The sequence below is a fragment of the Diadema antillarum genome, unplaced genomic scaffold (genome assembly GCF_040938485.1).
Source record: "Diadema antillarum isolate AM-2024a unplaced genomic scaffold, OU_Dant_1.0 scf00000014, whole genome shotgun sequence".
Lineage (NCBI taxonomy): Eukaryota > Metazoa > Echinodermata > Echinoidea > Diadematoida > Diadematidae > Diadema > Diadema antillarum.
This window is the reverse complement of record NW_027270903.1, coordinates 5,531,191-5,544,974: the sequence shown is the minus strand read 5'-3', so window position 1 is coordinate 5,544,974 and position 13,784 is coordinate 5,531,191. Positions and strand designations below refer to the sequence as shown.

The 13,784-nt window shown below is 41.3% G+C and overlaps 1 protein-coding gene across 1 annotated transcript in view; it reads right to left on the bottom strand.

Annotated features, from left to right (window-relative positions):
• Positions 1 to 1,700: 1,700 nt before the first annotated feature.
• Positions 1,701 to 13,784, bottom strand: part of LOC139722209 (uncharacterized) — a 46,534-nt gene continuing 34,450 nt past the window's right edge. Inside the window, exons 2-6 of the mRNA XM_071633525.1 lie at positions 10,896 to 11,074; positions 4,307 to 6,889; positions 2,948 to 3,322; positions 1,928 to 2,314; positions 1,701 to 1,885 (exon numbers count right to left, since the gene is read on the bottom strand). Of these exons, the coding sequence (XP_071489626.1) occupies positions 1,701 to 1,885; positions 1,928 to 2,314; positions 2,948 to 3,322; positions 4,307 to 6,889; positions 10,896 to 11,074 (3,709 nt within the window). The remainder of the gene's footprint in view (positions 1,886 to 1,927; positions 2,315 to 2,947; positions 3,323 to 4,306; positions 6,890 to 10,895; positions 11,075 to 13,784) is intronic.

Here is a 13,784-nt window from a genome sequence, read left to right as displayed (position 1 = left end):
CACCACTTGGCTAAGATATCTTGATACTATAATGAATAGAGACTACATCTAATCCTTATTGTGTCACTGTGACCTTCTTGTAAGACTGAGGCACATGACCACACCTGAGAGAGAGAGAGCATGCTGATTTTCCAACTAGGTCAAGTTTGTAGGGATTATTGCATGCTGGTGAAAAACCTTGGCATGTCAAGCCACATGCCTGACCACACATAGGGTTAGTTTCTTTGTGATGCCATACCCTTTTATGGTCGAACTCAGGTACATTGCTACACATGAGTGGGCTTGCTATTTTACAACTAGTTTAACCCGTTGAGGACGAGTCCAGCATATACTCGGGCAAGCGTCTATGGGAAATGCGTGTTGTAGCATAATCAAACAGTCCTCAACGGGTTAAAAGTGGACACAGGAAGGATTACTGAGTGCTAATAAAAAACCTTGGCAAGTGAAGTTAAGTGCTGGGGCATATAAAAGGAGTAATAATGTCAACACTCACACAGGGAATGTGGGACCCAAACAATGATCGTTAACAATTACAACTTTTGATGGTTATCTGTCTATTTGAAATGAAGTTATCAATGGATTAAATGTAGTTCATTCTGTTTGTTTATCACCTCCCTATCTATTCATGTATTCATTATTTACCTCGGCATGAGAAGATGTAAACCGTAAGAAATCTACCTCTTTTGCAAATTTTGTGCTGTATTGCTGGCTCACAGTGTCAAAATTAAATGGGAATCTCAATACATGACCCTTCATAGTCCAAGTCAATGGCAGTTGCTCTTGAGGTACAAATTCATTTACATCAAAAAATAGAAATAGACAAAAACATACTTAGCCTTTACTCCAGGAGTGTGTGAAGAATTTGAAAGATTGCTCTGAATTCATTTTGTGCACACTATCTTGTCTTGCAAACATATCACCAGCAGTTTGCAAAACTACATAAACTTGATATGTTGTTACTTGAAATGCGTGCTCATGATAAACTCTCCTTAAATTCAGCAGTAGGGAATACAAAAATAACACCAAATATGTCCTATTTATGCTAAATCATAGGCAGCATTTGACTGTTACATCAGGATTTGAGGTAAAATCTTGTGACTGATATAACTGTTGTACAGTGCACTCCCGTTATAACGAAATGCTCGGGACCGGCAGTTTTCTTTCGTTATAACGAAATTTCGTTACAACCGAACAAATACAATATATAACGAAAACAGGGAAACCATGTATATATATCATATTCTGTTTGCTGAATACTCATCATACACTGGAAAGCTATGTGAAATGTGATGGGAGTTCCCCTCAGAAACTGTGCGTGACACAAGGAGCGAACACACAGTGGTGTGAAGCGTTCCTCCATGCAGAGACGCTATAAATGCTTGTTCCGCTACGTGTTTTCGAAAGCAATTCGCATTTCGTTATAACGGAGCACATTTCTTTTGTTTATCTTTGTCTGTGGCACTCGGAAAAGACTTCGTTATAACGGAAATTTCGCTATAACCGTGTTCGTTATAAGCGAATTTTGTACCATAGACTTTAATGGTGATAATTTTGGGACCAGAAGATTTACTTCGTTATAATGAAATTTCGTTATAACCGTGTTCGTTGTAACGGGAGTGCACTGTACAATGTTTTTTTAATATGTGACGGTCAGCCTTTAGTTCAATTTCAGCAATACTGACAAAAGTTTTGGCACCATGCTAGAAGTGCATCATGTTGGGGAAGTGTCCAAGGGAAGGAGGTGTGGCGGAGACCTGTCCCACGCCGAGTAGCGGTGGTGGTATGGCGGTATTGTGCACTGGCTGCTGTGGGGCATGGGAGGTGATGGGGGAGCGCGCCGCCGCCTCACCGGCGAGTGCCGACAGGTGGTGGTAGTGCGCCGCAGCTCCCTGCATGGCACCGTGACTGTTTCCGGTGGCGGGGGCACCGCCGATGGTGCCAATGTTCGGGTGGGAGTAGTGCATGGTCATGTTTGTGGTGGCCCGCGGCAGGATGCCGCCACCACCGGGGTTGGTTGCCGTGGTGTTGACACTGCCGACGGCTGTGGCCTGCGGAGCCGGCACCAGGTGCACTGGGTAGGGGTTGTGGTGAGATATGGTGTGCTGGTGGCTCGGTTGCACCGGTGGTGGCGGGGGCGGTGCCGACGGCTGCCGCATGTTTCGGGCCTCGGCCAGTGCCTCCATCATCGCAGCCACTGATGAAGATGTCTTATCAGCATCGCCATGGTGATGGCTTGCCTCACTGATGGAACTAGAGATGATGCTAACCTCACCAGCCATAAGAGGTAAACCATGGTGGACGTCCACTGGAGGCACTGTTTATTACATCAAACACAAATAAACATCAATCAACGTCTTTGATTTCATTTCCTAAGATTTCTTACAGGTAATTTGTTACTGCACAGAAATGTAAATCCTCTAATGTGTAAAGTTCATTCTTTCATGACAACATACTTTTACTAATACAGTATACTCCCTGAATCAAGATTGCACGTTCAATTTGTATTATATTGGACTAAATGAAAAAGAAGGAATCAACCTTGAATTTGAACCTGTTGACATCTTGCCATACAAATACCACATTATATTTTCAACAGAATATTCATGTGAAGTGCAGGGCTTTCAAGATAACCTTCAAGCGTTCCCTTCATTCTCGAAAACTTATACTGTAAAGCAAGGAATACTTGTAAATTGAAAAAAAAAGGAGAATTTTTTTTGCGAGTTTCCACTGGCATCCAATGCATTATAGTGTAGACAAGATCTTTCAAGTACATTATAATTTCCTGAATCTTGGCTCTCACAAAATTTGTGAAATTAAAATGAAAGCAAAATTTTCTGGTTTTTATATGTACAGTATTCATTTTATCCAAGTTGATACCACCAAAGAGTGCTCCAGCTAGAATTCTACTTTTTGTTATTTGGTTTTCATGAAAGGTGACATTGTTTACCTTGCATTAGCTGTTCCTGCTTCAACTCCTGGGTGGAGCTGCACATCGTCGGCATACTGAAGATGGAAGAGCTCGTGATCACCTGGCTCGGAAGCTGAGCGAAGTCGACGGCATTGACGATCTCCTCCACCACATTCTTCTCCTGCTGCACCTGCGGAGTGTGGTTGGCGGTCCCACTACTGCTGGTGTCCGCAGTGGCGGCGGCGGTCGTCCCCTCTTCGTCCTTTAAGGAAATCTTGCACCGGGACTTGCGCAGCCGCTGGTTCCTCCCTGGGGAGGTGCTCGCGGGACCGTGGTGCCGTTTTCGGTGCTTGTACAGGTTGCTGTTTGTCGATGTAGTGTAATCACATTGATTACACTTCTTTGGTTTCTCGCCTATTGCGTGCATTCAAAACAAACAAAAATAGTTCAAGATTAAATTCTCTTTAATATCTAGCTCTGTGGGGTCATCATACGAGACCAACACCCACGAGTCATAAAGCCCATGAGTTCGACATTGAAAACAGGTCCATGAGTCAAGCTCATGAGTCATACAGCCTGGGAGTTCAACACAAGGCAAATAAAGCCCATGAGTTTGACACGAGGTAAAAACAGCCCACGATTTCGACAGATACAACACGATCGAGGCTTGATATGATGGTCTAGTGGGCCTTCTTTGCTTAGTGTCGAACTCATGGGTTATATGACTCGAGAACTGTGCAACTGGTGGGCTGTATGACTCATGGGCTATATGACTTGTGGGCTGCATGACTCGTGGGTGTTGGTCTTGTGACGTGCATGCAGCTCCGTTTCAGGAATCTCTGGTGTTGAAATTCAACACTGAAATCAATTTAAAAAGTGTCAAATGGTAAGCATCAAATAAGTATTATTCTCTGGCAAGCTACACTTTATATTTCTGTGACACTAACCTATCTCCACTGCACATAATACCCTTGGCAACAGATCACAATGATCAATGCAATCATTCAAATTGATGTTGAATGATATTCGACTGCAGCCACCATTTCCTTTCACAATATAAAATGCTGGATTCATCTTTGATATCACACCCTCTTGGAGTGAAACAGTACGGGATTAGATCCAAGTAACAAATTCTTTGAATATAGATTGTTGTGTGCACCTTAGAAACAGATACATGTGAGTTTGGTGTAACAGCACAAGAAACTTTTTCTTCTGTTTTTGCAATATCATGCCCTTTTGTTAATCATTTCTGTTGTTATATTAGAAGTGGGTTTGTAATCATACTACATATGGACATGCATATAATATAATTTTTGTGTTCAGATGTAAAAGACAAGTACTACAGGGAGGTGTGAACTACATTGACAAGCTGCAAGTCTCATGGTACATCATACTGACCAGTGTGCTGTCTCAGGTGATCCATGAGGTATGTGTTGAGTCGGGTCTTGAAGCCACAGTAGGAACACTTGTAAGGCTTGATCTCTTTGTGAGTCTTGAGGTGCGCCTTGAACCGGTACTGGAACATGAACACCTGAGGACAGACGGGGCAGGCGAAGGGGGTTGGCCGCACCGTGTGCTTCTTGAGGACGTGGTTCTTGCACTCCGTCTTTGAGAAGAAGCGGTGGCCACAGTGCTGGCATAGTACTGTCTTCTGCTTCAGGTGCTTGCGCTTCTTGTGGTTGATGAGCGTGTTGCGGCGCCGGCACTTGTAGTCACACTCGTCGCAGCTGAAAGATTTGTCGGTGTGCACCTTGCGATGCATGCGCAGGTTGATGGGGCGTTTGAAGGCCATCCCGCACTCCTCACAGAGATAGTCCCTCTCTTCCTTGTGGATAGGCTTGTGGCAGTTGAGGCTGTTGATGTCGCGGAATGCCAGCGGGCACTCATCGCACTTGTACGGGCGCTCGTCGGTGTGCGTGCGCAGGTGCCGCCTGAAATGCGAGTAGCGCCCCACAACGACCTTGCCGCACTCGTCGCACTTGAACTCACCGGACATCTTCTCAAAGTTGTGCTGGCTCTTCATGTGGCTGTTCAGCAGGTGGCTGGCATGGCAAGAGAAATCGCAGAGGTTGCAGCGGTAGACACGGCTTGAGTCCGCCACTGTGGGTGCCTTTGGCCGCTGGAGCTTGGGAAGGGAGTTGAGTTCCTGCAGTTTGGCCTGCTCCTCCTCGTTGTGTGAGCTGTGGATGTGGGCGGCAAGAGTTTTGCGGAACTGGCAAGAGTAGTCGCAGAAGTTGCACTTAAACTGCTTGGAAGAGGTCCGTGAAGCACCACCGTGCACACTTGCCTTGTGGTGCTTCATATCAGCTGGACTATCAGCAACAAAGTTTTCGCATATGTCACACACACTATCATCGCCATCAGCTTTGTTGGTAATATCATGCTCCTCCTCATCCTCCTCCTCCTGATTCTCTTCTTCACTTGACATAATTGCCTGAACGTCATTCCCAACAGCGTAATCCTGTAAATCAACAGATGTGCTCTTTTTCCTGGCTCTGGAGGACCTTGTTGATTTTCCCCCCTCTCGCACTTTCTTGTTTTGAGCATCTCCATCCAGCTTTGGTTTGCTCTCATTGGAAACAGACTCATTTATCTTTGTCCTTGGCCTTCCACGCTTTCTAGGTTTTGCCTCAATCTGCTCCTTTCTGTCCAACCTGGGGGGCGTATCTCTGGCCTTCCTTGGCCTCCCACGCTTGCCAGTGTCCTCTTTGTTCCTTAACTGCCGTGTCTTTCTCCCGCTGATTTCAAAGCTGACCTTTCCCAACTGGGCCTTCTTGGCATGAGAAGACTTGACGTGCGCTGTGAGATCCTTCTTGAAGATGCAGGTGAAGCTGCACTGGCTGCACTTTTGCAGGGTTTTCTTCCCCTCATCCCGTGACTGTCTGGCCGGAGTGCGCCCGCCCCTGCCTCCCCTCTTGGCTCTCGGTCTCCTCTGTGTTGGCTGGAGGACCACCTTGATGGGACAGGCTGGTTTGCGACCCCTGCGCCTCCCGGGAAGAAAATCTCCATCCATCTCTGGTTCCTCTGATATGGTGGTGGTGGGCCTCGCCCTTTGTCCACGTGTTCTCAAAGCTGATGCCACGGACTCGAGCTTCTTAGCTGGCTTGGCACCACCATCAGCAATGCGAGTTCTAGTTCCTGTTGCTTTTGCCCCAGCAGAAGGATGTGGATGAGATTCTTTGGCAATAACTGGCAAATCTTTGGAAATTGATACTGGACCATTTAGTACTGGAGGACTCGTCTTGCTGAACGCAGAAGGGTGGATCACAAATTTAACTTGTGGTCGGGAGGCAGATTCCTCCGACTCTGACTTTTGCCTTTCTGAAATGCGTCCATCTTCATGTACATGTGCTGATTCCATCACATTGGTAGTACTATTGATGCTTGGGTGAGGTAGCTGACTCTGTGCAGCATCCTCACTGCAGGGAACTCTGTAAAGTTTTCCTTCTCTGAGAGGTTCACCTGGATTTATCCCTCGATTTCCTCTTCTTATTTCACAGCCTCGCTGATCACCCTGCACAACAAGAAGATTCCCAATTCCAGGAATGACACCGGTTCCAATATCACCATCCCTCTCTACCCTGCTGCATCCTCTTCCAAAATGACCCTCCACTGCATCACTTCCTTCCCCACCTCCACCTCCTCCTCCTCCATCTTCTCCTCCTCCTCCAACCACACTGAGGTCGATTTCTGCTGCATACATTCTCAAGATGTCTTCATCCACCAGACTGCCGGCTTCTTGGGACTGCATGGGGACCCCATCGATCCTTGACTGATGCGGGAGTCGCCCCTCGAGCCGATCGCTGCTGCCACCATCTGCCCGTCCCACTTCTTCCACCATGCCTCTGGATGTTGTTGCCATGGCGACCCTGCTGTGGTTCTCTCCCTGGGAGCCCAGAAGCAGGCCGGAGGCATCTCTCAGGGCAGAGTCAACCAAGGCTTGGAGGGCGTCGTTCTCTCCTGGAACATTTCCACCGATGCCTGCAAGCAAAATATGAAAATACTAGTAGAGTGGCATTCCATGCATAATATGAATTTTAACTGGGCCTCTACATATTAAAGTGTTGTGAGGTACACCTGTGGCAGTTTGGATGTACAGGTAATTTGAGTGAGTTATCAATTGAGAGCCAAAATGGGAGATGTACTGAAGATTATATCTGCAGTAAGGAGGTAATTTGTTCACACTTTTTCTGATGCCTTGTTCAGCAAGAGGAGCCCCTACCCAACCCCCTCACTCAGGTGGTCATTCTTTACACATCATGCACGTTCAAAAATTTTCAGATACAGCTGTAAGTGGTATATTTCAAGGGCTCAATTAGGGGAAAAATTTATTTAAAAAAATCATCGAAATAGGGGGGCTTGTGGGATTTTTTCCTAACAATATTTTCAATTCGGGTGGTTTTCAAATCTTTCGCCAACAATCTTGAAATAAGGTCCCGAGCAGGGTTAGTTCAAACCCCCAAATATTCCAAAATAGGGCAAGTACGACTTCATGGTGTTTGCCCTGGTTCTCCAGAATGTGCTTACTGTGCATGCTTTGCTGCAAATCATGCTGGGCTGGCCTCCATTTTGCAGGGAAATACATCTTCTCTGGAATATATCCAGCATTAGAAAGTCTCTAAAGACCTTTCTGACAAGTGTTCAGAAACTTCATCCCCCCAGCTTGCCAGTTTCTTGTACAGTGGCACTTAAACAAATAGCCGGGCAAGTCCAAGATAATGCGCGCGTTACGTATGGGACATTCAGAGACTTTTATGACCTGAAAAATAGTGTTAATGGCCTTTGATCATATTGAACTTCATCATGGTGATTGATATCTAGGAGAAGTATAAACATGTAAAAAATTGAGAAAAATGACCTTGACAATTATATTCTAGAAGAGAAAATATGTGCCGTTACGTATGGGACCAGAAAACTTTTGTTTTTTTGAACATTTTTTTCAACCTCAAAACTCTCTGAAAGTATTTCATTCTACAACTTGTAACTCACTGTGATGAAAGTCACAACACTCAAGATTATCACAGCTAAGTTTCATGTCATTAGGCAAAAAGTTCTAATTACAGGTTCTAATTAAAGACAGACATGACGTGTTACGTATGGGACAGTTACGTATGGGACAGTTTGTCCCCCATTCATTTAGTGTGTGAAGAACCATGTTTATGGGTATTTTGCATAATTATTGTAGTAAAATCAGTTGAAACTACTCAAATACTGATCCAGATTGTCAAGGAAACATTATTCCCCAAATATTCACCATCATAATCATATTCAATCATATTTTCATATTTTTATGACCAACCTGAGTATGCATGCCCTTTGTCCCCCATTCGTTTAGTGTGTGGAGAACCAAGTTTATATGGGTATTTTGCAAAATAATTTTACAAAATACCCATAAACAAGTTTTTGCATAATCATTGAGGTAGAATCAGTTGAAATTACTCAAATGCTGTTCCAGATTGACAAGGGAACAATATTCCCCATATATTTACCATCATAATCATATTTAATCATATTCTATATTTTTTTTATGACCAACCTGAGTATGTATGCCCTATTTTTATCAGGATAGTTACTACTGAAAAATTGAATAGTTTAAAGTGTTTACTTCCATTGATGAAGGGCAGTTTGCCATTTAGTTTCAATAAAAAAATGACTTGACACAAGAAATAATAATTTTAATAAATAAGCAATACCAGCTGCGTGGAACCCCAGCGATCAAGTAGATATATGATGTCTGTCTAGCAGTCAGGTCATTGATTTGAGTCACACCTCAGTATGTATACCCATGAATTTTGTTGTGTGTACTATTGAAACTGAATAAGGACAATTTGTGTATCACTTGCAATAAAAAGGAATCATTTTACTTTATATATTTTTTTTGTATATATCACAATCATTTCAAATTGGATCTCCGTCACATAAACTTTGAATTCCTCCAGTCTTAGGATTGTATGCTGTTTAGTAATTCATATAATTGGTTTCCAATCATCTCATTAAATGTTGAAAACTGAATCCCCATTTCTACAAAAACTATACCATCCCTTTAATGCTGATATTTCATTTTGTATTTTGCCATTTTCCCCTCCCCCTTTCTGAAAATTGTTCAGTCAAGTGCATGCATTGTTTCAAGTGTCTAAAATTCATAAAGTAGATACAATATTGGGATGCTTTCTTCAGGATGATTTACCATTTGTGTACTGAGAGCCCTTCCCAGCTAGCTACATGCATTCACATGCAATATGTATGAGGATGTCCCATACGTAACGCATTTGTCCCATACGTAACATTATTTCAATGCCTAATAGAATATATTTCTTTTACTGTTTTTTCTTTTTTCTTTGGTATTTAATTTCTCTAAACAATAAATTAGAACTTTCCAAAAGGGCATTAAAATATCCTTAGCAATTTTAGAAAAAACCTAAAAAAAAGACCTCAATTTGTTACGTATGGGACATCTCATGATAGGACACGAGCTAATTTGCATAATCATTTGCATAATCCCTAAATTTTTATACCAAGTTAAACTATTTGATGAACTTCTTATGTCCACATATTAATCAAATATAATTTGCTTTCCTTTGAATTAATATGAATTTTTATAAATGTCCCATACGTAACGCTGTGTTTCACATTTATGCAAATGAAGCCCTTGAAATTTGCATAAACTTACGTAATATCATATTTTCCTCCATGGAAATCAAAACTTCAACTCATAAGCTTCAAAATGATACCAAACATGTCAATATTGAGCAAAGATGAAATTTTGCCTTCTGAGGGGACCTTATCTTGGACTTGCCCAGCCACTAACAAGTTTGCTTCTTTCACAAAAGACATGGCAGATTCATAGCAGTACCAACTGCTTACATCAAAAGATATAATCGATTTCCTTACCACAAAGGCTGCCATAGACTTATCAATGATAGAAATCAGCTATAACTCTTCATAAGACAGGGCCCTGGAGTGAAATATGACACAATATTCATGCATGTTTTGGCCTGTGATTTGAACAGGTCTGTAAACCTACTGTTCACCCTGTGAGTACAAACTACATCTAACATTTTCAGTAATTTTCATCTTCTCAAGAACTTGTTTAACCCTTGGTGTGCTTTGAGTACTGAAAATATACAACAACAACAACAACAACAACAACAACAACAACAACAACAACAACAAAACCAAACCCTATAACATTTTGCATACTGTCCAAAATGCCTGGCACAGCCAGACAGGCAGACCTCTCAACTATTCTAAATTTTGAAGAAAAAAAAAAGAAAGATCTTTGTCCATTCCCAGCCTTTGTTTCAATGGGAAGTTTTTATCTTTCATCTTTCTCGCTAGTTTTACATCACACTACTACGGGAGCTGCTCTTTCTTTCATCTTTCAGAGCCAGATCATCTATATTTTCTTAGTCAGAAAGGTTGGGAGGTCTGGAAAGGTTTAAAGGAAACCAAAACCCAAATATGAATTTGGATTGAGTGAATTTGCAATATTAGTAGATCATATCAGCTGAATTTGAGGAAAATCAGACAGTTGATTCAAAAGTTATGACATATTTTTAATTTCCAGTGCAGTAATTGCTGAATAAAGAGACTACTACTAGTACAGTTCATGATGAGAATTCCACAAAATGTAACTTTTCATGCAAAGTACACATTCTATCAACAAACTACTGATATTTGTTAAGGGAAATATCATTCCCTCTGCTTCTGAAAGAGGTAATCCAAATGCTCGATCATGATGCTGACAAAAGCGAAAATATGTTGAATATTCAATGTTTTCTATATACTGTTGTCCAAAATAATGTCACAAACTGTAGTAGTCTCCTTGTCCAGCTATGACAGCACTGAAATTTTAAAACTTCATAACTTTTGAACAGAATGTCCAATTTTCCTCACACTTTCACTGATGAGATCAAATGATATTGCTCCTTTCACTCAATCCACATTCATATTTGGGTTTGGGTTCCTCTAAATAGTGACATCTCACCTGCATCGCTGGCATCCCCATCCTCCGGGTGGGCGTGGCCGACGTGGGATGCTGCATGCTCCCTCATGGCAGTCATGCTCTTGGTGCGGAAGTTACACCTGTCACATGACAGACTGAAGGGGAGGACGTCCATGCTGGCGTCCATGACGTCTGCCCTGTGCACAGGGCAGCCCCCAGGCCTGGAAACGGACAAATTAATATGTATAGAGGAATTTTATTCTTAAAACATGAATTAATAAAAGCAGGAGATTATAATGTATTGAAATGAACATAGCCCATGAGGGGAGCATTTCATGAAGCATTTTGTCCGACAACTTTGTCGGACAAAATCGCTCTCAGCCAATCAGATGCAAGGATTTCAGTAGCTTCTAACAGTTTGTCAGAAAAATATCCAACCAAAACGCTTCATGAAGTGCCCCCCAGGAAGACCAGCTTCGACATTATCATTTTAATTCTTTGGTCTCCAATAGGTGATGTAGGCCTACTGCTCTGCAGAGAGAACAATGTACAACAGAGGTTTAATCTAATAATGATGATGATGGTGATGATGATAATAATAATAATAATATTAACAGTGACAACAATAATCATAACGATGTATCACTATGTAACACATTGTCAATGCCTCTATGTTCAAATCTAATGCACTTCACAATGTGATCATTAATATGAAACAAGTGAGTTTTTAGATGCTTGTTGAAGATGATGAGGGACTAATTTGCCAGTTGTGGAGAGTTTGGGGTTGCTGATTCCAGTTTGGGAGCTCAGCAGATGAAAAATGCCTTATCATGGGTGGTGATGACACACTCTCCTGGTATTGATACTTTGTATGAACAGATCTCAAATAGTCTGGCCTACAACAAAATGATATCATCTTTTGCCTCTAAAGATGCTCAAGTAATTATGAAACAAGATCATAAAGAATATAGCCTTTTCCTTTACAACAACTTACACTTGTAGGCTATAAATCACTGCCCGGGTAAATTGCTTTAATTGACAGAGGCTAGAAAGGATTTCAGTTGAATTTTGCAGTTTTTTTTTCTTTGTAACCCTCTTTATGTCATAGTAATTCCCTGTCTGTACCTATGTGTTTGAAATTTGTGCACATTTGACTAGATGGCATAGCAAAGCTTAAAGGAATGTTTGGTCGAAATGGGGCTTCAGATTTCCAACTTTCTTTGTGAGAGAATGAGAAAAAAACTTATGAAATTAAAATGAAAGAGCATACAATTCTAAAAGGAATTCAAAGTGTATTTGAAGAAAATTGGGTTTGAAATGGCTGGTATATCCAAAACAAGCAATTCTTATCAAAGGTGGGACTTATCTTTTAATAAGATCATTTTGTTTTACTTTGTTTAGGGATATCTGAGCCATTTCAAAACCGATTTCCATCACATACATTAAACTTTGAATTCCTCTTAGAATTGTATGCTGTTAAACATTTCATAAGTAGTTTCTAAGTACCTTGGTATCTTACAAAAAGTTAAAAGCTGAATCCTCATCTCAACCAATAGGCCCTACTATAGGCCCTACCATCCCTTTTTATAGATTTTCACCAAAACCATATACACCGTACATTTAGTCTGTGTCTCTGTGAGTATTAAAAGGATGACAACCAGCTGGGCTAGCAGGTCGCATCTTAGTAGTAAACTTCCAGTAGGAAGAAGAAAAAAAGGAATTTATAAAAATACCTGGACTAACATGAAACAAGTTGATCTTTAAAGTTTAGTTCCATTCACAATGTGGATGACCCTTTTAAGAGTTCCATGGGTACCTTAGAAACAGAACAGGGCCCTGTTGCATAAAAGTTTAGATCAAACATAAGTTAAAAAATCAAACGTAAATCTCTGAATACTCAGTTCTGATTGGCTGATACACCAATGTACCTGAGTTATGTTTGATTATCTGACTTGTATGTTTGACTTATATGTTTGATATACGTTTGATTGTATGAAGAGTTTGTTCTCAAAAACCGATAAGTCCATATTTGCCAAATGGAGATATTTGCAATTAAAGGTCAAGAAAAACAAAAAGAATAATAAGAACATTTTTGCTTCTTTTGACCATAACTTCAAAAATTTACCTGTATATGTAGCAATGTTGACCAATATATCATTTAAAAGTTATTATTTTGTACTTTATGACAGAGACCGTACTTCAAAATCTTCAAAAATGGACTTATCGGTTTTTGCAAACAAACTCTTCATATTTTTAATGTAACAGGGCCAAGGAGCCATCATGAAGGATTTTAGTTGCACCACCTTTCTGTATGTGTGTGTGGGTGGGTGGGGGTAGGGAATTTTTCTTCTCTTCTGAAATACCTCTGTATGAGGAAATGGCCCTAAATTTCAACTCATTAGTGAACCAAATCAAGTCTTACTATCTATAGGGCCTACTCCCCTCTTAAGCCTAAATCTTCTTGGTGGTTTTGAATTTCATTGAAACACACTGTATGCTACAAATGATCTCATAAATTATACACTCATGCCATAGGTCCCTCTACAGACTGAACTGCACCTAAAATGTAAATCTGACCACTGACAGTTCAAGACAAACTGTCATGTCTCACTTGGAGGACCTGAAAACGTGGCCTCAAAGTCTTGGACAAAATTTGCGCTGACAATGGTTGCTAAGTTCTTTTTTTTTTCTTCTTCCTTCCTTGCTTCATTTTTTCACACAATGAAATTATGATGATAGTGTACCGCATCACTAGCATGACCTTTCAACATCTGCAAGTCATAATATCCCTTTTTACAGGCCCTACTAGTATTTGGAGAGCTCTTGGTGTGGGAAGAGTGCTATTTGCACAAACCAGGCGGGGTGGGTATGAATCTGGTTTCAAATTTATGAATAAATCATCTTCAACTGAATTTCCATGACAAATCTGAT